We start from the raw sequence: 27,450 nt of genomic DNA, 5'->3' as shown, positions 1-27,450 counted from the left end.
ACAGGGCAAACAATCTTGCACACTCACACCTAAGGACAATTTAGACAGACCATTTGTCCTAACAGTCATGTTTTTGGACTGTGGGAGGAAGCCGGAGTACCCGGAGAGAACCCACGCATGCACAGGGAGAACATGCAAACTCCATGCAGAAAGATCCCACGGCGGGAAGCGAACCCAGGACCTTCTTGCTGCAAGGCAACAGTTCTAACCACTGCGCCACAGCGCAGCCCAATGCTAAACTTATAATAATGTAATATATTATAGGTGCTAAACTTATTATAAATGATAAATGACCCGCACTTGTATAGCGCCTCTCAGAGTAAGGACTCCAAAGCACTTTACACTACAGTATATCATTCATCTATTCACACACTGATGGTGATGAGCTTACGATGTAGCCACAGCTGCTCTGGGGCGCACTGACAGAAGCGATGCTGCCGAGCACAGGCGCCACCGGTCCCTCTGGCCACCACCGGCAGGCAAGGTGGGTTACGTGTCTTGCTCAAGGACACAACAGCAGAATTCTCTGTCCGGAGTTGGGATCGAACCTGCAACCTTCCGATTACTGGACAACCCGCTCAACCTGTTGAGCTTTTGCTGCCCCATATATAATACTATAATATATTATATGTGCATGTAGAGCTGTAGACTTGTTACACACAGCAGATTCAGGGTTGCTTCACCAGTAGGTGGTGCGTGTTTCCTGCAGTCACTTACTTGAAGGATTTCCTGTTAAACCATGTGAGTGACAGGCAGTACACCAGTTTTCCCATGTTTGGAAGGTCACTCTGTTTTCTAGGTGGACCCTAACCCCCAATTCTCTGTCCTCTATGGTGGACTTTCACATGTCCAGTGGACGTTCAACTGTCCAGAAGAAGTTGGTGTTGAAATAATTGTTCAAGAGCTGCTATGAGGTGAAATAAAGTTTAACAAATTGTCAAAGTGACTCTTGTAAAACTGTACTTGATCCCTGACAGATGTGGTTAAAATCTGTATTTCAGACCAGGTGATGCAGGTTGGACTAGACTGACCCTGACTGACTTGAACATCAGGTCAAATCAGGTCACATGTTTTTGTGAAAAGCAGCAACGACCTGAGCTGAGGTTCTACCAAAGCAGTTCCTGTTGATGAGAAACTGAGCTGCTGCTCTGTTTCAGTCAGATTTTATCTGCAGCTTCAGCTTCCTGCTGAAATGTGGTTTCAACTGATGAAACCGCTGAGCTGGAAACAAACTCATTTTATGGTTAAATATTAAAGACGTAACAGATCAATGTCTGCATAAAGCTGTTAAACTTTTACAGGAAAACACAGCGTCAACGCTATGTTAACAAATATCATCATGAAGAGTTTTTCACTACATGGAGACAAAAAGACACATTTATAATAATAGCAGTCTGAGGACTCAGCCCTGAGGAACTCCATTATATAGTGATACGACCCCTGGGTTTTACCAATGTTGGTCGTACTATTATAACTGTTTATTCAGTGTTTGCCCCCTGTTTTGTAGTTTTCTGCCCATTTTTTTTTTTTTTGTTTTCTTTAGGAGTGACAACACCAGACCCTGATACAGATGGCTGCCTTCATACTGTTGGCCAGTATCCATGGAAACCACAATGAGTCCCGGCAGCCTCATCACCAGTGGATCCCTCCAAGGTTCTCCAAGTGGAAGCAATTGGACTAATCCTTTACCCTGGATCTTGAAGGATAAAAGGCTGGATGCTCTTTCTCTCTGGGAGCTACTTGTTTCTAAGTAGACACCATTCGGGCTGGCTTCAGAGTTTAGATGTTTGAACATCTTGGAAAATTAATAACTTTGCTTTTAATAGTCTCTCTTTAGGTTCAGTAATTACTTATATTAAAAAGGCTACAGTTGCTACTGTTTGAGTGTGAGTCTTTGTGGTTGAGTTGCTGTGTCATTATTTAGAGGGTAACCTCTTTATGTTCTTTGGTGATAACCCTGAGTCCTTTAGTTAAACCATCCAACATCTCCATTTCTTTTAATATCCTGTTGGACACGTTGGTCTGTTCCTCTTCGTTATAATTTATTTTTTTCTTTTGTTGCTGCCAGTTAAAGGAACTGAGCCTTAGCCTCTTATTTTATTTTTTTCTTAATATTATAATCTCTAGAAGTAGAGTTTGCTGGGCTGTGTTAGTTTTATTGCTGTTAGGATTTCCAGCTCATGATTTTGTGTTATTTTCTAATGTTGTTATAAATAATTTACCTTACACAAGTCCTTTCTTGCCTTCCTGTTTTCCCTTCCCCGAAGAAGGTAAAACGTAACGTATAGAGATGTATTACTTAGTGTATGAATAACTCCCACTCTTTATAGATATGATGACTGTTTGTTATTGTCAATGAATGAATGAATACACTTTTTTATTTAAACAGCCCTGAAAGTGTGAAAGCAGTTTATAGCAGAAACAACAAAAGAAAACACAAAATCTTATAACAAATGTAAAAATCTTCAAATTCATAAACACTGATGTAAAAAAAAGATAATTAACACTTACTTAAATTTACAATTTGTACTTAAATCTTGAAGATAAACACGACAAAGAAATATTAAACATACTTTGAAAATTAAAAAAATCTTTTAATATTTATAATTTTTAAATTATCATCTTTATTGGTAAAATATTTCATTCAACTATTGTTGTACTTATTTTTATTAAATTAAAAGGCATAAAGATGCATTTGGAATTTTGTTTTTGTTTATGATTTCTACCACAGTCACAGATTTTCCTAAATGTAAAATATTTTTAACTCCTTAAAATAATCAATGGTTAAAAATTGTTTTTGTTTAGCTTAAATTAATATTTTTACTTGTCTGTTTTTTATTATCTTTTGGGTATTTTTTACTTTAGTCACTAGTAAAGTTTATATGCATTAATTAATCATGAATGTAAATGTAAAATGTTTTTCACTCCTTAAATATGGAATTTTAAATAAAATAATAAATGTTTAAAAAGTGGAATTTTTTTTTATTTAGCTTAAAAATATTTTTTATTGGTCTGTTTTTGATTATCTTTTTTTAACTTTAGTCTATAATAAACTTTATATATGTTAAAATAACTGTAACACATCTATAACAATAACACAAATTCTCAGTGTTAAAGTGTTCATCTGGATTCCTTCATGTGTATTAAGTTACTTCCATTTCATAAATTTAAAGAAAAAAAGTTGAAACTCAAACCAAATGTTTTATTTTAAAGAGTTCAGGCATTAAAATAACGTGTTATTTAGGGCTGCATTCCATTTCTGCACCTGTGGGCCCACTGATTGTTCTATAGAAGATTTAACAAGCAGATTCAGATAAAATAACATTAAAACACACAAATACACTTCCAGTCCTCATTGTCTGTCATGAAACAGGCTGAACAGTGTATGGTGGCCCAGAAGGCTCAGAAGAGGCAGGCTCTGATGGTCAGGATGGTGCTGAAGGCCAGAACTTTGGTGAACACCACTCGGACGCTGTTCATCACCAGCAGGTAGAAGTTCAGCTTGGCTTTTTCTGGACAGCAGACAAACAGAGTTCAGACTGAAATCAACACAAACAGCTGACTGTAGGATCAGAGATCAGACCCAACCCAGACAGGAAGTAACACTTTATAACTGTTGGTGTCATTCTGGCTCATTTCAGCCTCAGCAGCAGCCTGAATGAGTGTGTGGGTCCAGATCAGGTGTGTTCAGGTGTGTTTGGTGACTCACCTGGATAAATGTTCCCGCATGCAGCATCTGTTTGGAAACAGGAAACACACATGAACACATATTGTTCTGTTTAGTGTCAGAATGTGATGATTCAGACTGTCTGAGACCAACAGTTTGATCAGAACTCAGACAGGAAATGGGTCTGTGAGTTTGGTACCAGCAGAGTAGTAGGTTCTGGTTGTGGTGGAATAAACTGTAGCATCAGTGCTCTTGGTGACCGGCGCTCCCCTCTGGTTCAGAACCACGTTGCCCCCCTTTGGATGGATGTTGGAGACCAGACAGACTTCTGGACCGAGCTGCTCTGCTTTCTTCAGAGGGAAATCGTGACCCCGCAGGGGGCTGAAGACGAACAGGGTCGGAGCCTTAGAGGGCCCATCTGGACAGGGACAAACAAAGCCAGATCCACATGGATCATCACAGCCGACTCCTTCTGTATTTATGTTACTGTTTCTGGGCTATGGTGGAGGTGTGGGTAACACATAAAAGCTACTAACAAACATCATATTAACTTGAATAGACTAGAACACATTTTTGGTTTTAGGGAAACACAAACTCAGTTTTTTAAAGCAAATACATTGATTTGTTTTATTTTAATTTAATGTAATTTCATATTTTTATTGTTGATTATTTGATTCTAATTTTGGTACGGGCCACATTTTCATTAACTCTAACTTTTTAATCTGTAATTTATTTTTGTTTTTCAGAAAGTTGTTTCAGTTTCTTTAATTTTTTATTGAATTTTTGAGATTTTATTTCAGTTTCAATCATTTTATTTTAATCCAAGACCCACCCAAATAAAAACAGGTAAATTAAACTAAATGCTGCTTAAGTCAGCTGGTCTAATTTTAACATTAAAATCTATTGAATGATTTCCCATTTTTCTGTCAAACTATGGAGTTTTCTCTCTTCTTTCGCCCTTTGTTAATAAAACTGACACAAAACAAGGAAAACAACACGAAAACTCAAATATAAAAAATAAATAAAAACAAACAAAAAGCAGCAGCTTTAAAATAAATTAATAACAACAAACCCTGAATGATTATCTGATATTTAACCATAACAGCTGACATCTTGTTTATATATTTTTACTTCTTCTCAACAGTTAATCCTAAAGCTCTAATGTGTTACTGAGGAGTGTTACAGTCTGAGATTAACGTTAGTAACTGTAGATTATAATTAACTTTCTGATCTGTAATACAGACGTGATTAATCAATTAATTAATGATTCTAAACTCAAACAGCTGATTATTGTTTTCAGTTTAATAATAATTTATTCAGATCTGATTTCCACAAATAAAAACCTCTGATAATCTATTATTGCAACGCGTACCTTTTTGTTGACACTGATAAAAAATAAACATTACATTTATTTTTACACCAACAACACAGAAAAACACTTAAAAGGTTATGTAAAAATAAATGATGTGAACTTACCAGGTTGAACAGTAACCTCCGTTCCTTTTCCCCAGTTGTCTAAAGCACCACAGTGTTACCTCTTCTCTGAGTACTTCAACAAAAACACGAAACAGCTGAAAAAGTCCAAATAAACCCAACAAATACTTGAAATACAAACAACTGCTGAAAATGTAAAAAAACGGTTGTGTTCTGATTTATAAGAACATATTTGTTTCATCCTCGATTATATTATAAAGAAGAAACAGTAATTAGCACATGTCCACTGTGACTTTAAACAGTAGATGAATGACCTTTAAACATCAGCAGCTTAATAAAATAACCACACAAAGAACTTACCTGATGTTCTAGTGGCGAACAACATGTTTTAATTCTGTTTCCTCAGCAGATTAATGGATAATAATCTGGGTTTTGTTGAGAGGTTTTTGTCTTACTGTGAATCACTGTGTCTCTATATACCACGAAAGTACGTATCACAGTGAGAAACTGTCACACAACAACCAGACACTCCTACTGGAGAACAGGAGTCCTGTTCCTCCATCAGAGGAGAGAAAAAGTGAAATTATCATCAGAACTAAAGCATCACGTTAGTCTACATGACCTCACACCGTTTTCTATTTTTAATGAATGATTTTTATTATGAAAGGTAAAAAAAAAAATCAAGGATTTTTTTTATTTCAAATTAGAAGGTTTTAAAATTTTTAGTATTTTTTAAGACCTTGGCAGTAGAATTTTTACGGTTTGGAATATCTTTATATTTATATAATTGACATTAAACGACCATTGTGCTTTTTATCTTTTGTGGATTTCTTTTAATTTAATGGGTCCTTTATTCAAAGTAACTTCAGAGTTTTATTTCCTGATATTTAGACATCTCTCCTCTGATTGGATAACAGCAATGGGACTCTACCACTAACTCTGTTCTCTCTGCAATGTTGATGTTTTATCTCCACAAATAACACAAACCTGGAAGTCCTGCTGTGTGGTGGAGTTGCTAATGCTAACAGTTAGCTTCTATAAGCCGAGACGTTCTCTGCAGTTCCGTAGACGCTAAACTAACAACAACCTTCCCTGTCGTGAGTCAGGATGGGTGAGTCCTTGAATGTTTAGTGTGACGTAGATCTGTGAGGATTTTCAAATCCTAGAGTTTCACCGTCTATTTTCTATCAGACGTTAATGCAGGAGATAAATGTTTACACTATTTTCATGTTCACCTTACACCGCAGAGTGATTGATTAAAGGTAATGGAGAACAAATGGTTTCTCAGTGAAGGACCTATTTAAGTTATCTTTATATTTGTGCAGTAACTGTGATGTTTGGTGTGTTTTTTTAACGTTTTCTCAACATAACTGAACATCAGAGAGAGTCAGACAGCTGCTGGGTTTGTGGTCAGCTCTGTGGCTTCCTGTATCACTGCGGCTCTTCGAGCACAATAATAAACTACAGAGTCTTCAAGCTGCTCATCAGCAGATACACTTGATCCTTGTTGTTGTCTCTGGAAACGGTGAAGCGGTTCTGCACTGATGGAGAATAACATATGATGGTTCCACTGGTAGCAGAAATGTGTGTGACCCACTCTGGTACTTTTCCTTCAGCCTGTCTGATCCAGCTGATCTGATATTCCTGCACATGTCCAGGTCAGTGTGTGGGATTCTCCAGGTCGTTTCAGCGCTGCTTCAGATCAAGTTTAAAGTTGATCTTGAGACATTTAATGTAGAAAATGATAAACTTTTAACCGTAATATTCACTAAAACCTACTCATCTCTCACAGTAAATGTGTTTTTAGTTCCAATAGTTTTTTGTTAAAAATCATTTTAGAATTATCTGTTTGCTGACGTTTCCTTCAAGATCAGATTTTAAAATAAGGGTTCTCCTTTGTAGAAAATAACCAGGAAAAACCATTAATCTTTAGATAATTTGGTGAATTTTATTTTATTTTACAAAGCAAACTTTGTAATTTCTTTGTTGCAATTGTTATTTAATTGTTAGCGCTATCTCCAGAGTTTATTATCTTGATTTTAACCAAATTATAAAATCTAAAAAGCTGAAAATCTTTTAGCAAACTTACACTTTTCAGTTTGTCTTCTGAAACAAACGTTGTTATGAAGATGTGAGAAATGTGGATCTTCTACCATAAACTCTGTCAGAGCTGCTGCTGGTGGGTTTATAAGAGAAGAGGAGTTTGCATAGACCGCCCCCTGCAGGATAAAAGCATGAAAAACACTCAGATCGGTGCAAAAGTCTTCAGCTACCTCTCATATTTTTATATTTTACTTATAAGGCTTACTGCTTTATTTGCTTCATTTGTAACTTATGATGTCATCACTTCTGAACGTTTAAACTGTTTGTGTCATTTAAAGATGAGACATTTAGTCAAACTCAGAGTTCATGTTTAAATGTCTGTGGCCTTTTTTCTTTGTTATGTGATCATTTATATCATATAAATCCACTCTCAGTAACATGCAGCTGTGTTTACAGTGTGTTGATTTTGTCCTTTCATGGCCACCGTAGCATCAGACCTGTCTGCTGTATCTTAACATGGTTGTTGTGGAAGGTGAACTGATGGAAGTTGTTTGTAAATTGTGAAGTTTTGTTAAGTGACTGAACCTGCAGGAAGTTTGTTTTTGTGACATTTTAGATAACAATTGTTTATTTATATTTTTGTCATAAATGTATTTTAAACAGTAACATGAATATTTCTGTAGCTCTACTTGGGTTTGATTGTTTTTCAGCAGATTTTACATTTAAAACATCCAGTGAGAGCGGGCTGTAGAGGGCGACAACGTCCTCTGCTGCCCGCAGATAAACCATACCATACCATACCATTTTATTTATAAAGCGCATTCAACATGGCATTACAACCAGACAAGGCGCTGTACATTAAAAGATTACAGTTAATTAACACGTTCAGAATGACATTTAAAGCATAGTTTATAAGCAAAAATAAAAACAAGAAAATACTAGAACTAACAGTCGTAAAACACTAAAAACACAAAGGAATGTGAAACAACAGATAAAAACATATGAAAGAACCACAGTAATACAGATGTTAATTATTGTGCATTCTATTGTAGAAAGAATGCAGATGTCGAAAGTGGTCCATGATTATGTATTATATGCAAGGTTGAAGTAGTGAGTTTTCATGCGAGATTTAAAAATGCTAATTGTTGGTGCTTGCCTCACTAGTAGTGGTAATGCATTCCACAGCTTGGGAGCACAGACAGAGAAAGCCCTTTCTCCACGGCTTTTCAGACGTGCGTTTGGAAGAGCTAGGAGGAGCTTATCCTCAGACCTGAGAGCACGAGGCGGATTGTAATAATGGACGAGTTGACACAGATATGGAGGAGCTTGACTGTTCAGGGATTTATAAGTGAGCAGCATGATTTTGAAATTGATCCTGAGATGAACGGGCAACCAGTGGAGAGATTTTAGAATTGGTGTAATGTGCTGTCTTCTGTCAACTCCAGTCAGGAACCTAGCTGCTGAATTCTGGACTAGCTGAAGTCTAGATTGAGCTGCTTTACTGATGCCGTATAAGCAGGAGTTGGAGTAATCCAGCCGTGAAGTGATGAAAGTGTGGACTACTGATTTGAGAAGACGGACACTCAGGATGTGCTTAAGTTTAGAGATACGCCTGAGGTGGTAAAAACATGATTTAACTGTGTTATTGACCTGAGCATCCATCTTCAGAGCCTGGTCTATTTTAACTCCAAGGTTGGAAATTACAGTGGAGACATTAGGTGAGAGATAGTTGAGGTCAGGTTGACGAGTAGCCGGGACGCTGTGAGGATTAAAAACGATTACTTCTGTTTTGGAGTCATTCAGATGGAGGAAGTTATCAGCAAGCCAAAGCTTAACATTATCGATACAATCAGACAGAACTTGCATTGATTGAGTTGGCTTGAATGAAAAGTAGATCTGACAGTCATCAGCGTAAAGATGGTATGAGACAGCGTGCCTTCTGAAAATGGCTCCTAAGGGCAGTATATAGAGGTTAAATAGTAACGGGCCGAGTATTGAACCTTGTGGGACACCCCAACGGAGTGGTTGTGACTCGGATGAACAGCCATCCAACATGACTCTAGCGGACCTGTTATAAAAGTATGACCTGAACCAATCTAGGGCTGAACCAGAAATGCCAGCCCAAGTCTGAAGTCTGGTGATCAAGATGTTATGATCGATCGTGTCAAATGCTGCTGATAGATCCAAAAGTAGCAGAACCACATGGAAACCTGAATCTAAAGCGAGAAAAATGTCATTAAACACCCGAACATGAGCTGTTTCAGTGCTGTGCTGTTTTCTGAAACCAGACTGAAAAATGTCCATTACCTGATTGTCATTTAGATGTGTCAGCATCTGTTCATACACTATTTTCTCAAGGACCTTAGATAAAAACGGTAATTTGGAAATTGGTCGGAGATTAGAGTAATCAGTGGCGTCGAGACCAGGTTTTTTCAAGATTGGCTGAAGAACGGCGTGTTTAAAGGCAGAAGGAACTTCAGCCAATGTCAAGCTACTATTTAAGATGTCTAGCACATTATGGCTAATGAAAGGAAAAACCTCTTTCAGGAGACGAGGTGGGATAACATCTTCTGGGGAGCCAGACGGTTTCATGGCAGCAACAGTTTTTTCTAGATAGGGCAGAGAGATGGGCTGAAAGCTTTGAAGTTGCACATGAGGGGGAATGACTGAATCAGGAACATGGTTGGTTTGGTGAATCTGAGCTCTGATTACACTAATCTTATTTAAGAAAAACTGCAGGATTTGGTTACACAAGTCAGCAGACGCAGAGGAAAATAGTTTTGTAACTGGTGAAAGCACTGCATTCATAGTTTTATATAACACACCTTGATTATTAGAATTAGCCGTTACGATGCTTGCAAAAAATCGATTTCTTGCGCCTCTGACTGCTCTTTGGTACTGAGACCACGCCTCTCTCATGGATTCAAAGGATACAGTAAGCCTGTCTTTTATCCATTTACGTTCCAGTCTTCTGGCATGTTGTCTCATGGAACGAGTTTGCTCGTTCAGCCATGGGTCAGGTCGGGATGTATTTCGCCTTGATTTTAATGGAGCGACAATATCCAAAGCAGCCAGACAGGATGAATCAAGCGCATGAAGTAATCCCTCAACAACAGTAAATTCATCAGTAGATTGAAATGGAGCTGAATTCAAAGCAAGAATAGCAGCAAAATGTGCAGCAGTATTGGGTCCGATTGTTCGAGAGAAGCTGGGACGGAAACACTCAACACGAGAGGCAGAGTCTAAGTTCATATTAAACACAACTGGTGAGTGATCAGAAAAAGTTGCAGGTAGAATGCCAAGATCACTAATTTGCAGCCCATGACAAAAAATCAGGTCTAGTGTGTGTGTATGACCATGAGTGGGTCCATTAACACGTTGGGACATGCTAAATGAGTCAATAAGATCTAAGAAATCCTTTACCAAAGGTTTGTCAGGACAGCAGACATGAATATTAAAATCACCCAGCAAGAGTATTTTTCCATATCTGCAGGAGACGTCTGCCAGGAAGTTTGCAAATTCATTAAGAAAATCCTTGTTATAGGGTGGTGGACGGTAAATGAGTGCACATAACAATGGAGGGGAACGTCCCAATTCAAACAAACTTAATTCAAAAGACAATGGAGTTGATTGATGGGTAATCGGTGTGCAGACAAGATCTGATTTGAATATAGTCAATAGACCTCCACCCCGGCGCTGTGCTCTTGGAATGTTAATGAAGGAGCATCCAGGAGGTAACATTTCAACAATAGCAGCTGAATCTCCAGGGGTTAACCATGATTCAGTGGCGCATAGAACAGACAAGCTATTGTTCAGGAAGAATTCCTTCAGAATAAAAGTTTTATTTCCAACCGATCTGGCATTGATCAGTGCAAAGCGAGTCGACTGCTTTCCCGATGGAAGAGAAAGTCCGGCTCCATCAAATCTTGCAATATACTGTAGGTTGGCCAGATTTATTCCCCGCTGATTGTGCCGTCCAAAACGAGAGCGGCGAAAACGAGAGCGGGAGGGCAACCCGGTGGAACCCAAAGAAACAACAGGCACCAAGCACCCACCTCGAGCATCAGGGGAACTCCGAAAGCACCGCTCCTTTCCCCATACGCAGTAATCTGATGTGATTAGGCGATCTCCACATCTCCCCCGATTGTGTGCCGCAAGCTGGTCAGCAGCGGTCGGCCGCCGGATCATCCTCGGTTCCGAAGCACGCATACAGCGCTTGGCTCCGTGAGCTCCCAGCTGGAGAATCATCCCCACATCCCACGCACTCGCGCAGCTCTCAGCTCCGTGAGCTCCCAACTGGCCGGTCATCCACACCTCAGACACATCCATGTAACATTCAGCTCCATGTCCTCCCGGTAGCAGCGAGATCAGCTCGACTCGATTGAGATGCCGATGGATCCGGGACATCACAGTCACGGAGCAGCGCTCCGATATGGCTTCGCCACGCCGGATCCTTCGGAGCTGAACAAAGAAGCCGCCTCGTTTCCCCCGCTTCTTTTTCCACGGTCTCCGGGGCAGCGGCAAACCGACGGGCAGCACAAGCCCAGAAGCTGGGCTAACGTCAGTCTCCAGCGGCGGTGGGAAAGCGTGGAGCAACACAGGCTCTGCAGCTGGGTTCGCGTCAGTCTCCAGCGGCGGTGGAAAAAGGTGTCCCGCATTAGAGTTCTGAAAATCATCCATTCTAGAGCGGATCGAGAGCAGGAAGTCCCGATCATACACCAGCAGAGAATCGGCACTGCATATGGAAAAAATACAAGAATACAATAGAAAAACAAAAAAGGTTGGGAGCTGAGCAGACACGCAGCCGGTCATGGGCGCCACCATGGTCAAAAAGCTTAAACGGAGAAGGAAGTGACGCGCCACCATCAGCGTCAGCCTGAAGAAGCCGGCAGCCGTCGGCGAAACTGTAGCTACAAAACAGGTAAACAAAACTGTTTCTGTGTTTAAAAAAGAACGAAAGCATGGCATTAGAACCACGACACAGTAAGAACACACCTAAGATGCTCAAAGAGAAATACGGACAACAAGGAATGAAGGACTTCCGCCGTTTGGAGCGATTACACCAGAAACGCGCACGTCTAAGAAACCACCTTCGCTTCTGTTTAAGATGCCGGGACGAAAACATCACACCCACAAGCCTACAGCTGAAAACACCGATCCAGACCAAGACAGCACAAAATGTAATAGAAAGAGCACAGAGAGCACTGCTCAAGGAGAGGATAAGGAACGTCATAACCAAACAGAAGCAAGTAGAAGATGAACTGGAAAGAGGACACCTGGACTTGAAAAGGAATTACAAACTTGATAAACAAATGGAGGAACTAATTAAAGGACACATGATGGAAAAACAGGAAAAAGAGTTCATAAAAGTAAAAGAAAGACACATAAAGAAGTTAAACAGACTCATAAACAAGAAAAAGAGGGGAGAAATACAAGGCAACTCCACACCAAACTCATGGGTATGTAACATTTCACAATACGAACTAACAGAAGCAGAAGAAAGCATATTAAAGAAAGGTTTAAACTTTGCAGTCACACCAAAAGAAATACCATATGATGAATTTATTGTAGCAACAGAACTAGCATGTCAACAGATCACAGATGAGGGAAAGAAAGCAGAACTCAGAAATAACATAGTTGGGATATTAAAAAACAGCCAAATTCAACACAGCAATATTACAAAAGAAGAACAATCAGCCATGACAGCCTTATCCAAAAATGAACTGATAATTATTCTACCGGCAGACAAAGGAAGAACCACAGTAGTTATGGACAGAGAAAAATATAAACAACAGATGAAACAGATGCTAGAGGACAAAAATACATATGAAATACTTAAAAAACATCCAACAGAAAACATTAAGAAAAACATGAAAAAATTACTGAAGCCACTACACGAAAAAGGCAAAATAACAGAAAAAATGTACAAACACTGGATTCCTACAGCAAACATAACACCAAGAATATATGGAACACCAAAAATACATAAACAAAACTGTTTCTGTGTTTAAAAAAGAACGAAAGCATGGATCCAGTGATGTTTTTACTCTCAGGTTCTTGTAACATGACTATTATTGTGCTTCAGTAACAAACTGATGTTTAGTTTTCTGTTTGAAAAGTGAGAAGAAAAATGTGCATCATAATATTAATAAGTTGTATAATGAAAATGTGTGAAGTTATACAGGAGATCAGGTCCCTGATCTTTAGGGTCTGACAGCTGGAAGCTGTTTGAAACTTTGTTCTTCAACAGGAAAATGTTCCAGAAACACAAAAGTAAACAGACAAAAGGAAGAGAAATAAAAGAACTGAGGAGCTGCCATATCTGAGTCAAACCCATGACTTGATCATGTTTATTATCTAAAAGTTGCAGAAGAACAAGAAACATTAAACTAAAAAATGACCACAAAACCTAAAGAAGTGAAGCAACGTTGTTTCCAACATCTCAAAGAAGCAAAGAGACTTCAGGTTTTTGTGCAGCTGCTCCACTGACTTCAGTCATTGTGGCTCTCGAGCGCAATAATAAACAGCAGAATCTTCAGGCTTCAGACTGTTCATCTGCAGAAACACCTGCTGTTGGTTGTTGTCTCTGGAGATGGTGAACCGGCCCTTAACTGACTGGGAGTAGAACTGAGTGTCACCACTTCTGCTGATGTAGGTGATCCACTCCAGTCCTTTTCCACGAGCCTGTCTGACCCAGACCATCGCATAACTACTGAATGTGTAACCAGAACCAGTACAGGTCAGCTTGTGCGATTCTCCTGGTCTTTTAACCACTGGTTCAGACTGAGTCAGAGTCTGACCTGAAACACCTGTCAGATGAAAAAATAACAACATAATGCATTATAGAGGTGACAAAAACATCTCTCTTCAGCTCAGATTCAGTGTAATTCTCCACCTGTCCAGCAGAGGGCTAAAACCAGCAGCCCTGATCTATAATCCATCGTGTTACTCTAGTGTTCAGAGTTCTCTGTCAGCATCTCTGCAGTCAGATAAATAGAGCTGGAAGACTTCCGAGTTTTGCATCGACTCCTCCTCAAATAGATGATGCAACACTGTTACCAGTTTTATTCAGCTGCTGTTAGAATTTTATAAAAATGTTAAAATGTTCAGAAAACTGGTGGGAATTTTATGTATTTGGGTAAAACACAAAATAATGTTTTATATTTTTTGAATAAATGTTCATTATTTTGTCTCATTAGTAAACATCACATGCAAAACTAAATAGAAATTAATTACCTTATGTATTAATATAGAATTATTAACCTGAAATCACAGGAACTAAAATAATTGAATTAAATTGCAGATTGATAGGTAATTTAATTTCATCCCATATTACCTTAAAGGATGACACACCCTTTGATAGAGAGAGAGAGTAAATTGATTATTTGTAATGTCCATGTGTGTGGCTCAACCAGGCCCCATGTCCATGTGTGTGGCTCAACCAGCCCCCACTCTGCTCCAGCCTCAGCCTTTACCTTACCAGCTCTGCATACCCGTGGTCTCCATCAGAAGACTAGAATGTTAGGTAATATTTAACCTCCATAACCCTGGAACCTGTAATAACACACATGACAACAAGGAAGACATTTTACCCTGAGTCTCCAAAACATGGAGAGTTAACGCAGAGAAACCTCCTCCGAGGCTTCCCCACGTCACTCCTGTGTGCTCCCAGTTCTTCAGGGGCTTTATTCACCAAATGGATGGGGGAGAAGGCGGACCTTCTCAAGTTACAGAGGTACAGAGTTTTCTCAATTAACATCCTTGCTCAACCTTTTTATGAACAGCCAACACAGAGATTCATGATGTGTAATGGGCATCTTTTAGGTCTCAAAAAGGTACATTTATAAAAATACCCAACACAGATTTTTCCAGGTCTTTACTTGAAAATGTAATCTGTGTATCTTGTGTTTTTAAATGAAACCCATCTGCTCTCCTGCCTTCTTACTGTGTTTACTGATTGTATTAATGTTTAAATTGTTTTACTGCTGCATTTACACTCCAACATGATGTTTTTATAACAGGACTAAACAGTTTTTCTTTGTTTGTCAACAGCCAGAAAACAGACCATAATACTTGTTCAGTTCCATTTCATCTTTTAGGTTCATTATACACTTTTAGATCATCTTCTAAACAACAACGTCCACATCTCTACACACACAGGAATTAAGAAGACAATCTTTATTTATTTATGTTAAAGGAAGATTTTTCATTTGTGTCGGCCTGAAACGGTTTAGTTCACAAGAACAGAGGGAGGGGTCTTCTGAAAGAGCAGAGGGCGATTTTATTGTTTATTGTTCGTTAATATAACCCTTTGATGCATAATGGTCACTACAGTGGACAGGTACTCAAAATTGTTATTTATTTAATTTTGCTATTAAGCACAGCCGCTGAAGACTTTATTGCACGTGAGCCCCTCCATTTGGACTTCAGTAAGTCAAGCCACATATTTCATGTTCAGAATGCACGCTGTCCACTGAGGTGGACATGTAATAAATTATTTGTAAACTATTAAATGTTATAAAAAATATTTGTTGAAATTTGTTTCATTCACACCTAAAGATGAATGAAAAAAATGTTTAAAAAATCATGGTTGAAGATTTCATAAGTCATGCATCAAAGGGATGAAGTGGAGCTTTTGTTGCTTTACTTATTAGGTCCTTGTTATTTATATGCTTGTCTTTCCGTAAAGAAACACAATTTTAAAAAATCTGAAAGTCTAGAAAATTTGAAGTTAAAATTATAGTCTGCTGATTATTCTCCACTGGAACTGTTGCTACGTATCTATTGCTTTATTAAAGTCGGTATTTGAACATATAAGTGTTTTAATATTAGATATTTTTAATTATTTAAATGAATATGTTTTCTATTTTCCATCATGATTTTGAAAACGCCTCTAGTTTCTTTGTTACCTCAAATAAATTAAATTCCTTACAGTGAGTTCATTTAGAAATCAGAACCATGAATCTAGTATTAGTAAGTAAGATAACACACAGCAGAGCCACTGTTGGGTTTTTGTTCAGGTCTGTTGGTGTTGTGTACCACTGTGGGTATCTCACACAGTAATACACAGCTGTGTCTTCAGGCTGCAGGTTCTGTCCTGTTATTGTCACTGTTCCTGCAGACGTGTCTCTGCTGTAGCTGAACTTGTTCTTCAGAGCATCGTTTTGGTAGAAATCTCCATTGCTTCCCCACATATGGAAAATATAATCTGGTGCTTTTCCTTCTCTCTGTCTGATCCAACCTGTTCCATAGCCATCAGTCACAGAGTAACCAGAGAGCCGACAGGTGATGGTCACAGACTGTCCAGGCTGCACAGCTTTAGAGGCTGGCTGGATCAGATCAATACTGAACACACCTGTGGAAACACAAACCAACATCATCTCCATCATTCTTCTGAATACTGAGAGTTTCTAAGTGACTATTAGTGAAATCTGCTCACAGGATCCAGCTGTCAGCAGCAGCATCAGCGCTACAGAGAACATGGTTGATGATGAAGATCCTCCTCTGACTGGAACACACACACACACACACACACACACAGCTTTCTTATGAACAACATTTATTTGCATGATGATGAATAATTAACAGTATTTAAATATTTCAGAATCATTCAAAATTTGCATTTTTATTCAATAAGATTTAATATTATTTGTATGAAAACCTCTGGACTCATTTACTTCTTGGACATTCAGGTTTATTATGTGGATCATTCAAACAGATGTTAGATTACAAACGATCATTATTCAGGTAAAATCCTCCAGAACAAAATGAAAAAGTGGATCTGGAGAATAAACCAATTAGGTTGCTGGTGTAATTAGATTACATCTGAACATCATAAAAAACTAAATGTTATCTCTTGTAGATAGCTCTTTGAAAAGCCTCAGTTTGGAGAAACAGCTTAATTATAAGTAAACAGTTTAGCTGCAAGCTAGTCATAATGGAGTCAGTTAAATTTAGAAACAAAACACTAATAGTTTAAACATCTTCATTTCAGTTTATGCAGATATCATTAATAACGTTTACTTCATCAGAATCTTCATATTTTATGTTTTCATGCAGAATTCTAACCAGAAAGGCAAAAGCAGCTGATGACATGGGTGTATTCTGGGCTAGTTTCTCCTGTTAAATAAGTCCGTTTTCAAATTATCTATAGTATCAGAACACCCCCTCTGGTGGTTTTATGTCACAGCTGTTCAGACTTAGAGGGGTTTTTGTTCAGCTGTTCTGATGTTTGTGTCACTGTGGCTCTGGCACAGTAATACACAGCAGAGTCTTCAGGCTGCATGTTCTGTCCATTCAGAGTCACTGTGTTACTGGAAGAGTCTAAATCAACGCTGAACGTATCATTTAATGAATATTTGATGATTTCGTCAGAACTGATCCACTCCAGTTCTTTTCCTGCAGGCTGTCTGATCCAAGCTGTCCAGTAGTCGCTGACATCATAAGAGACCTGACAGCTGATGGTCAGACGCTGACCTGGCTGCACAGTCACAGAGGCTGGCTGAGTCAGCTGTTCACACTTCACACCTGAGGAGGAAAACATCATGAATCAGTCACAACAGTAAACACTCAGTAAGTCTGATCAGACGGTTTGTGTCTCAGTCACACTCACAGGATCCAGCAGCCAACAGCAGCAGCAGCAGTCCTGTTCTACAGTCCATCATGTTCAAATGTCTGTTGCTGTTTTCTGTCGTCCTCTCTAGATAAATAAGAGCTGGAAGATGTTTTACATGAACTCCTCCTCACAGGAAGGAAACAGCCTGATCAGACTTTTATGATATGATGAAAAATTTTTAAAGCAGTCTTAAAAGATAAATATAATAATAAATTTTATTTTTTGAAAGCATCAAACTTTTTAGGTTTTTATCTAAATCGTTGCTTCAGGTTTTTTACAGGACAACAAAGATGAGCTCATGAATTAGCATTAGCATTGTAAATAACTGTTAATAAAGTTTTCTTTTCTTTTATTTGCTATATTTCATCCTGAAACTCCATTTCTGAAACGATTAGACAAAAATCATAAAAAATAACCACATTTTTTCTACTTTTTAAAGAAAAGATCAAATGTTGTAGTTGGGGAAGACAGAAGATTTTGTTTTTTAATGTAATATTTTAACAATTATTGATCTGCTAAGTCATTTTGTTTCTTGTTTGAGTGAAATGTTAATATTAATAATTTATGAGCAATAAAACTATTGTTACTACTTAAAAATGAAGAGTAAATAAATAAATCAATTACAGCAAAATGTGTTTTAACCTTGAAGCAGAAAATATGGTTTGGTGGTTAGTTTACAGATTTATCATCAACTATATTTTATTACCATTGGTTATTTAATGACAGGGAAGATGATTAACCCTTTGATGCATGAATTATGAAATCTTCAACCATGATTTTTTAACAATTTTTTCATTTGTCTTTAGGTGTGAATGAAACAAATTTCAACAAATATTTTTGTAAAATTTTATAATTTACAAGCGTGCATTCTGAGCATGAAATATGTTGGCTTGACTTACTGAAGTCCAAACGGAGGGGCTCAACTGCAATAAAGTCTTCAACAGCTGTGCTTAATAGCAAAAACAAATAAATAACAATTTTGAGTACCTGTCCACTGTAGTGACCATTATGCATCAAAGGGTTAAAAGTCAAGATTTACTGATGAAGTCTGATCATATCCAGTTTACTGCTTGGAGTGAAAATGTCTATCCAACCTGTAAAAACCAATTAATTCATGACAATAATTCTGTCCCCAGTGAGTCGTGGAGGATGGCTGCTTATACTGAGCCAGGATTGTCTGGAGGTTTCTTCCTGTTAAAAGGGAGTTTTCCTCTCCACTGTCGCTTTATGCTTGCTTTGTATGAGGATTGCTGTAAAGCACATATGTCAGACACAAGGCCCGCGGGCCAGATGCGGCCCGCGGAACATTTTTATGTGGCCCGAGAGATAAATATCAAAAATATATTAAAACTGGCCCGCTGGCCGATTTTACCGCAAAGACTTCAACTCCCATGATCCTTTGCGGCGTCTGCGCGGAGCGGACGCGCCCCCTCCTTTGTGTTTTTTCCAGCGCCTGCTGGTGGTGTCTGCAGCTCCGCTGTCTCGGACAAACTAATCACTCCACTCACTCAGCGCCGAGTTCACTCAGCTATTTTCTGACGTTGAAGCCCAGAAACGGAGATTCTAGCCACTCAGTAATGTGTTCACAACTGAAAGAGAAACTTTTCCAACTAACGTCCAGACAGAGCTGATATAACTCCAGCGAACAGCGACACGCTCAAACCAGCATTGACTCTGTGGCTGCTGTCGTTGTGTTTCCTCCCCGACACACAACAACGTGGTAGGCACGTGCCTAGGGTCTGATTGGCTGGATGGGGCCCAGAGGAGCAAAATTAAAAATAAATAAATTAAAAATTAAATGTACAAATGTCCTATGATAGAATTTGTAGATAGGACTCCTATCTACAATTTGTTTCAATATTTATTAATTAACTAAAAATAGTGACAATGTTTATCTTAACCATTGACCGTTTCATTGGCACCTTCACATTAAGACGCCACCCAATTAAGGACGTCAGAGAAGCAGTCAGAGTCAGAGCGGGACATAACAAAGCTAGCAGGTGTTTTTGAGTAGGCTAACTTTCACGATGCTTTCGGGTGCGGCAAAACGTAAAAAAAAATGAAGAGGAACTAAAGAAGAGACAGCGGGGGGCTTTACAGAAGTTTCTGTCGGGCTGCTCGGGCAGTCGTCCGACAGCTGTGAACCTGCTCGAGTCAGCAGAGCCAGAGGCCGGGCCCAAGTCAGACCCGGAGGAGACACAACCCGAAGACACGGTGGAAGATGCGGCGGAAGATGCTGTAGCGCCAATGCCGTCAACATCAACGCCTTCTCAGAAGGACAAACTGGAAGAACAGCAGCCAGCCAGAAGTGAGCCCAATATAGTCTTACAGGAGCCTCTAGACCCAGAAAGGGTATTAACAACTGGCTACCCATTTGATCCTGCAAAGTGGTACCAAACTGATGACAGGATGCGTGAGTACTTTGCACTAAATCATCCCTCTCAAAATATTGGATATTCTTCGGCATCACAGAGGAAATATGGAGACATAAACCGATACTTAACCAAGGAACATTTCTTTAGACATGTTTCTGCTGTGACTGAGGCCTGTGATGCTGGAAGGCTGAAGATTATCCCGGGGTGGAGAATGCGAAATGGTTTCCTTGGTAAGTGTTGCTGGTTTTATTAATTATTTGTCAAATAATTTTATTAATGTTCAAATAGCAAAACAATAAGTTCACACTCAGAAAATTGACAGAATTTCTGATTCAGCAGAGGCAATAACAGCCTGAATGAGCATAAAGCAAGATCAAAACTTAAGATAATGTTTTCATTTTATTAAAATACTTTTTTTTAATATTATAGTTTGTATAAAATTTATACTGTAATAATTTAAGCTGCGTATTTATAGTTTGTTTTTGCACCTTTAAAACATGCTTCAGTCCATTAAAATTCATCTATTTCTTCTTGAATGTCTTTCCACTATCATGTGATTAATTTGTCAACATTTATAAATGTTGTAAGTTATTGTGTTTAGCAGAAAATCTTTTTAATTAAATGTGTTGATTAAATGTAAACAGAGCAAATAAGATAAACATATTTGCCCTGTTTACATAGTTTAATGACACCTAGTGGTTATTTGCTGGTACCGCCTTGACAATGACACTCCCAATCGATAAGATGAGGATCATTTATTAGCATTTAATACAGCTGTGTAATGATGTATAAATTATTAATATCAAAAAATTGTCTGATAGAATGTTTTACATACAACACGACTTATTTTGGCATACAAACAACCAACTTGTAACCAAAGACTAGGCTATGTAAAATGTGAATGAACTTTTATAAGTAAATTTGGTAAGTTTCAGATTTCAATTAATTAAATAACATCGATGGAGGGGGGGGGGGGGCCTAAAAATGCAGCCTGCCTAGTGTAGTCCATTCATTTAATCCGGCTCTGTTCATCAGCACAAACCTATGTGAGCACCTGTTGTCATCTAATGTTGTCATTATTATGATGAAGATGAACAAAACAACAGGAGTCTCCTCCTCAGCTCAGATCAACCCCATGATGCAGGTATCTGGCTGGAACAGGTGAGCATCACAGTAAACCAGTGGAGCAAACAGAGCTTTAAATATGTTGGTTTTATGCTCTTTTTCTGCTCCAAAACATGAAAGTTAACAGGTGAGATTTTGCATTTTCATTTAAGATAAAATGATATTTTTATTTTGTTGTTGGCCCGTGAGAAAAGATTTAACCTACAGTAAACAGGAAGTGGAAAGGCTGCAGATAGAGTAATAGAATAGAAAATCCCTTTATTGTTCCTCAGTGGGGAAAGCTAGATGTCACAGCAGCCATGACACTTATTACAGGAGGAAAAAAGGAGAATAAAAAATAAGAAAAATGAATAAACAAAAAAACATAAATCCTGAATAGATTTTAAAAATGCTGATTATACCACAAGTAATGAATACTACTGATGCCTTTTATTTAAAACTGACTTGCTCGTGTTTAATTTGGTTATTCCACATTCAGTGTTAATGCAGAAATAAGTTTGTTTACAAATTTAAAGGTTCAAAATTGCATATATGTTGGTAAAGAGAATGTGCAAATTTGCCGTCACTTTTTCAAAAATATTAAGTTTGGCCCTCGACTCCGTCCCAGAGTTTCATTTCGGCCCCGTGTGAGTTTGAATTTGACACCCCTACAAAGTCACTGACACTAGTCAGTGACTTGATGCAGTTTGCCGGGTTCCTTATAAAGGAAACATTATTACTGATTGGCTTAATGAACTGACCAGAATTGGAATGTTTATTATGTGAAGCGCCTTGAGACGACTCTTGTCGTGATTTGGCGCTATATAAATAAACTTGAATTGAATTGAATTGTTAATAATCTGATAATTATCACTGAGATTAATAAGAACTTTCATTATGAAAATGACAAGACTGAATCAATAATCTAAATTATTAAAGGTCTATAAAACCTCCCAGCGGATAAGCTTTCAGGTCTTTGTGAATCACACCCAGCAGGCCTTTATAATGATGACCAAGATAGAAAACTGCAGTCAGGACTCTGAGCTCACTTTTAAATGAACATGAAACCACTTATTTACTACAGGATTCAGTAGAAAACATTTGTTTACAATGTAAAAAGCCAGAAAGCTGATCAGCACTTCATGTGTTTCTGGAAACAACAGAATGAATAAGATATCTGCCCTGGATCCACGTGCAACAAAACCGGAAACTCAATCCATGTCCAACAAAACCGGAAACTCACATTGCCAGAGGAATGGAGGTAGTGCTAAACACCAGACACAGTTCAAATTACAGGGGAGCTAAAGGGAGCCCCGCTCCTCTGAGGAGTGGTGATGAGCTCCCCTAGAAGCACTCAACTGACACACCCAGGGGGAGCCCAACAAAGATCAAGTTTCTGTGGCCAACTGCATCCTGCAGACGGCCACAGTGGCATTCTCAAAGTCGTGCCTCCAAAACAATATAACTAACTCACGGTCATTCGTGTCGGCGCATATTCTCTGGTACTTTCTGTCTTTTATTAGTGCCTGATGTGCTCCGCAGCAGCAGAGCTTATCACGCATGTTCTGGTGACTTCACCTCACTGGCGCAGCCGCGCAGTGGGCACTCCACTATTTTTATGGTCAGTTGATCCATTTGATCTGCTCAGTTCAAAAGTAACGCATGAGGTGAAAACGTAGGAAGCCAGGCAGCAGTTTTTCTGGAGAATTGAGAGGAAATGCAGAAAGATCAGAGACAGACAGGACAGAAAAATAGTCACAGAAAAACAAGAAGACAAAACAAAGTGCTCAGAAAAGAAAGGTAGATTTATCTCACTGAACATTTTTAACTGTTTAAAGCAATAACTTAGAATTGTAATATTTATATATTTGATACAAATCCCACACCCAGAGCCGTTTCAAGGCATTTTGGGGCAAAATTAACTTGTTTCATACCTGGTCCAAATATCTCTTGTTGTCTGTGACTTCAAACAGTGTTTTCCTTTGTAACGTCATGAAATGGACTGATTTTGAGATCCCACAGGTCTAATTCACAGCCAGGTCAACCTACCCCTGGCTATGACACAACATACAGTATTTTCCCCTCACAGGAGACTGGAAGTCTACATGTAGTCCCTTTAATCAGAGCCTGCCTCCCTCACACCAGCAGGACTGCAGCTCTGAGAGATAATAAGACATAAACAATAACATTCTCTCTCCAAGGTCCATCATGGAGGAACTATTTTAAATAAACTCCTTTATTCCCAGATGAAGAAGAAAGAAGATTTTATAATTAAAAATAATCATTAAATAACCTTTTGCTATTGCTACTTATAATAATTATAAACAATGAAATGTTCATTGATCTGTGCTTAATGATACGTGCTAAGCATCTTTACTGGATGAGGTCATCAACATTTGCACTCACACAACAACAGAGTAAAATTAAGTTAACACATGACACGTAAGTTAACACGTTTTTGCCCAGATTCAGAGTCTCCATCAAAGAGGGTGTGTCTCTGAGATGCTTGGTAACATCCTCAAACGTGCCAACTTTTGGTTGGTCATTAATTCATAACATCAATCCATTAAAATTAGTTTACTCTGGTTTTTCCCTCAATTGAGTTCAAACAGTCAACAGTTTGAGGGTTCTAGAGCGAGCTTCAGACCGGCCATCTGAGCATAACCTCTTTAACCAGCAAGGATTTTGACACATCTGTGAAAACGCTTTTTAAGTCCTTTTTCCGCATCTGCGAAGCTGAGAACAACAGGATATTTCCCACAGAACAAAGCTGACGCAAACTCCTTCAGAGTTATTTTAAGACGCTCGGTTCATCCAACTGTGTTACCTGGAAATGACCCTGGACGGACCTGGTCGTACTTAGGAGTTAGCCTACGGACTCCGGCACCGGGGTCTCCGACCCCCTCCTGACATCTTGGATCTGAAAGGCATCTCCACTTGGGTACGTAGAACACAGTGAGATAGCGTCTGTATGTGGTTTGATAATAATAACTTTATAGCTTATTTGCAAACCAAATTCTTTCCATCCAGAACTCAGCTTTCTGAAGATACGGAGATTCTGAATACATTATACTCACACATAGGTTCCAGACACCACCCTTTAGTTCGCATCCACTCACAGTCAATAATAGTTTAAACAATTTGTCAAGTCTTACTTGTTTGTAAAGTAAATTCTTATTTTGTTCATAAACCTGGGTGTTTCTTGAATCAAAGCGAAGTGTGAACGATCCCTTAATGAATAAAAGAATCCTAGAATCTTCTAACTAATCATGTCCAAGACCAAGCAACGAATATTCTATATTTATAGAGTATCATAGCTTTTGGTCACTAGTGGTGTTAATAATAATAAATAGCTCTTAAGCAATTCACTTAACCAATACCCTTTATTAACACTACACCTTTATGGGACTCTAGTAGTTTGTCCTAAAGTTGAAGTGGTAGCAGCCGGCTGTTTCTCCTCTGATGTTATTGAGTGGAGAACCTCACACACCAGTGGTGTTCTGTTGCAAAATGCATGTTAGTGCAATGAGTGGAGGACCCAGGGAGTGCAGAAGTGTGCTGGTTTGGTGAGACCGACAACCAGATGGTCCAATAGATGCTTTTTGACTGAAACGTGTTGTTGGAGGTTTTTAGATAAATGTGAAAGAATCACTGTTAATTTTTCTTTTAATCACCACGTTATATTTGTAGCTAAACTATGTTTTAAGTTAATTTGTTTTCCAGATTTGCAAACAAAGTTTTACTTTTACCTAAACCCTGTTTGAAAAGATTAATTTGATAATATTACCAAACAGTTTTATTAACGATGAGTGAGTCAGTTATTGCCTGTTCCAGCGGTGTGATGGCGCCTCCTGTGGTGGCTTCATGTAAAAACCACTGAGGAGTTTTTGTTCAGCGTTTCTGCTTTTCTGTGGCTCTCGAGCACAATAATAAACAGCAGAATCCTCAGAGGTCAGAGTGTTCATCTGCAGATACACCTGATTTCTGCTGTTCCCTCTGGAGATGGAGAACCGGCCTTGGACTGACTGAGAGTAGAAGACGCTACCACTGCTGTAGATAATAGCAATCCACTCCAGTCCTTTTCCAGCTGCCTGTCTGATCCAGGCCATTCCATAGCTGCTGAGTGTGAAACCAGAACCAGTACAGGTGAGTCTGTGGGGTTCTCCAGGTCTTTTAACCACTGGTTCAGACTCAGTCAGTGTCTGACCCTCAGTACCTACAGGTACTACAGTACCTTCATTAGCTGCTGTAATCTGAAGAGTTTCTATTGATTCTAATGCTTCCTTCTTACCAGTCCAGTAAACAGACAGGATGAGTAAAACAATCCCAAGGGCCCGTCGTCTCCTCCTCTGTCCCAGGCGCAGGCCCCCGGACTCTGCTGGTCCCTGCCGCCTCTCCATCGGTCCCCCGGTTCCTCTGGGCCCTCCCTCCGGGTCCCCCTCCTCCCGCCCTGCTCCTTGTTCCTGTGGGCGTCTGGGATCTGCCCTTTGAGGGGGGGGGGGGGGGGGGGGGGTACTGTCACAACCTGTCCTGTCTCCCCTTATGTTTTAGTCTGTCTCCGTTAATTGCTCCCACCTGCCTCTTGTTTCCCAATCACCCTAGCTCCTGTTCCTCGTGTATTTAAACCCCTTCTGTTCTGTGTTTCATGTCGGATCATTGTTTCAGTCGTCCAGCGTGTGTCTTTAATAAACTTATGATAAACGTACTTACCTGTTTGCCTTCTTCCTCCCCGCGTTTGGATCCTACCTCCGCTCCACTCACCGGCACACATGTGACACTAGGTCGCTGGAGCGCTGGCAATAAAGCTTATTCTGATTCTGATTCTGAAAAGGAGATAAATGATGATGCTGGCATGAAATATTACTAAGTGCTTGTTTTCAATACACTCCTGAAACTACTGTTACTTATTATTACTAAATATTTAACAGTGTTATTGTGAGATGAATTTATTATGATGGCAAAAAGGAAAAAGCTCATTTAGCTCTCAGGCTGTTCTTTGTAAAAAACTGCTGATGCTTCCTGTGGTTTGAGTTTCATGTGTTTCTGTGGCTGCTGACAGGAAATAAGAATGACAATTTTATTGTCCATCCATCCATCCATTTTCATCCACTTATCCAGAGTCGGGTCCCTGGGGCAGTAGCCTAGGGCGAGAGGCCCAGACTACCCTCTCCCCAGCCACTTGGGCCAGCTCCTTCGGGGGAATCCCAAGGCGTTCGCTGGCCAGGTGAGAGTATAGTCCCTCCACCGTGTCCTGGGTCTACCTTTAGGTCTCTTCCCAGTTGGACGTGCCCAGAGAGGAATTCAGGAGGCATCCTGACCAGATAACTGATCTTCCTCAACTGGCTCCTCTCGATGTGGAGTGGCAGTGGGTCTACTCCGAGCCCCTCCCGAATGACCAAGCTTCTCGCCCTATCTCTAAGGGAGAGCCCAGCCACTCTTCGGAGAAAACTCATTTCGGCCGCTTGTATCCGCGATCTCGTTCTAAGTTTATTGTTTGTTAGAATTTATTATTTTTAACAGGAACAGACTCCTAGATCTGTTCTCGTGGGTCTGGGACACAGGGACAGGACCCAAAGCTGCTCCCAGACCAGCCTACAGATTACTAGCCTGACCAGCCAGCCCCATGCTTACTTGTGAAGCAATAGTTCTCTGTGTTGACAGAGGATGAGTCTGGCAGGCCAGGCTAACAGATAACATCCCTACAGATTACTCTGATGTAATATTGGGTATAAAAAGTTAGTCATTGTTCACTGACTGTCATGCCACCGCTCCAGCCTGGCCCGGTTTCCCCAGCAACCACAACCAGCTCATCATCTACCTGATTCAAACCACCTGTCTCACATTAACTCATCAGCTCCACCTGCAACCACTTCTATGTAACATCAGGAAAAACACCAAGCCAGTGTCAGATTTTTGAAAGCATTTTGTTAGTAGATTCTCCAGCATTCTAAAACCCTGCCTAAACCTCAAGTTCCTTACCTTGCTTCTGAACCTCGACCTTGCCACCTGCCTGCTCGCTGACTGGATTATCTCATATTCTGATCTTATGGACTCCTGACCTTGGATCTGTTACATGGACTCTGCCTCTGGATTTCCCCTCCTGACCAAGCCTTCTGCTTCTGCCCTTCCTACAGACTGGTAACACTCCCCTGTGTGTTCTCAAATAAAAACTTTAAAGTGTCTTACTGTGTCTGGTGCTTTCACGGGTCCTC

General features: G+C 39.5%; 1 protein-coding gene, 1 long non-coding RNA gene and 2 gene segments (V, D, J or C); all 4 read right to left on the bottom strand.

Annotated features, from left to right (window-relative positions):
- Positions 1–3,709: 3,709 nt before the first annotated feature.
- Positions 3,710–5,604, bottom strand: LOC107372688 (uncharacterized). The gene is made up of 4 exons (XR_011515745.1): positions 5,462–5,604; positions 5,144–5,238; positions 3,867–4,085; positions 3,710–3,736 (listed from the first exon to the last, which is right to left on the bottom strand). It is a non-coding gene; the product is annotated as an uncharacterized lncRNA (long non-coding RNA).
- An 8,035-nt stretch (positions 5,605–13,639) lies between these two features.
- Positions 13,640–14,119, bottom strand: LOC107376637 (immunoglobulin heavy variable 3-48-like). The segment is given in 2 exon segments: positions 13,640–13,953; positions 14,040–14,119. Coding segments are annotated over 2 exon segments (360 nt in total).
- Positions 14,120–14,374: 255 nt separating this feature from the next.
- Positions 14,375–27,443, bottom strand: LOC107376166 (Ig heavy chain V region PJ14). Of its 2 annotated transcripts, XM_054750500.2 has the most exons (5): positions 27,218–27,443; positions 25,949–26,061; positions 17,757–17,843; positions 16,584–17,671; positions 16,420–16,499 (listed from the first exon to the last, which is right to left on the bottom strand). In XM_054750500.2, exons 2-4 carry the CDS (start codon positions 26,007–26,009, stop codon positions 17,328–17,330), a joined length of 492 nt encoding a protein of 163 aa, XP_054606475.2. In that variant the 5' UTR covers positions 26,010–26,061; positions 27,218–27,443; the 3' UTR covers positions 16,420–16,499; positions 16,584–17,327. The 2 variants fall into 2 exon arrangements, with proteins under 2 accessions (XP_054606474.2, XP_054606475.2); XM_054750499.2 differs by lacking the exon at positions 17,757–17,843 and having other exon boundaries at positions 14,375–16,499; positions 16,584–16,652; positions 27,218–27,393.
- Positions 25,052–25,657, bottom strand: LOC139062160 (Ig heavy chain V region 914-like). The segment is given in 2 exon segments: positions 25,052–25,454; positions 25,530–25,657. Coding segments are annotated over 2 exon segments (507 nt in total).
- Positions 27,444–27,450: the final 7 nt, after the last annotated feature.

Source organism: Nothobranchius furzeri, chromosome 12 (assembly GCF_043380555.1).
Source record: "Nothobranchius furzeri strain GRZ-AD chromosome 12, NfurGRZ-RIMD1, whole genome shotgun sequence".
NCBI lineage: Eukaryota > Metazoa > Chordata > Actinopteri > Cyprinodontiformes > Nothobranchiidae > Nothobranchius > Nothobranchius furzeri.
The sequence above is the reverse complement of the archived record's forward strand: the minus strand, read 5'-3'. Positions and strand labels throughout refer to the sequence as shown.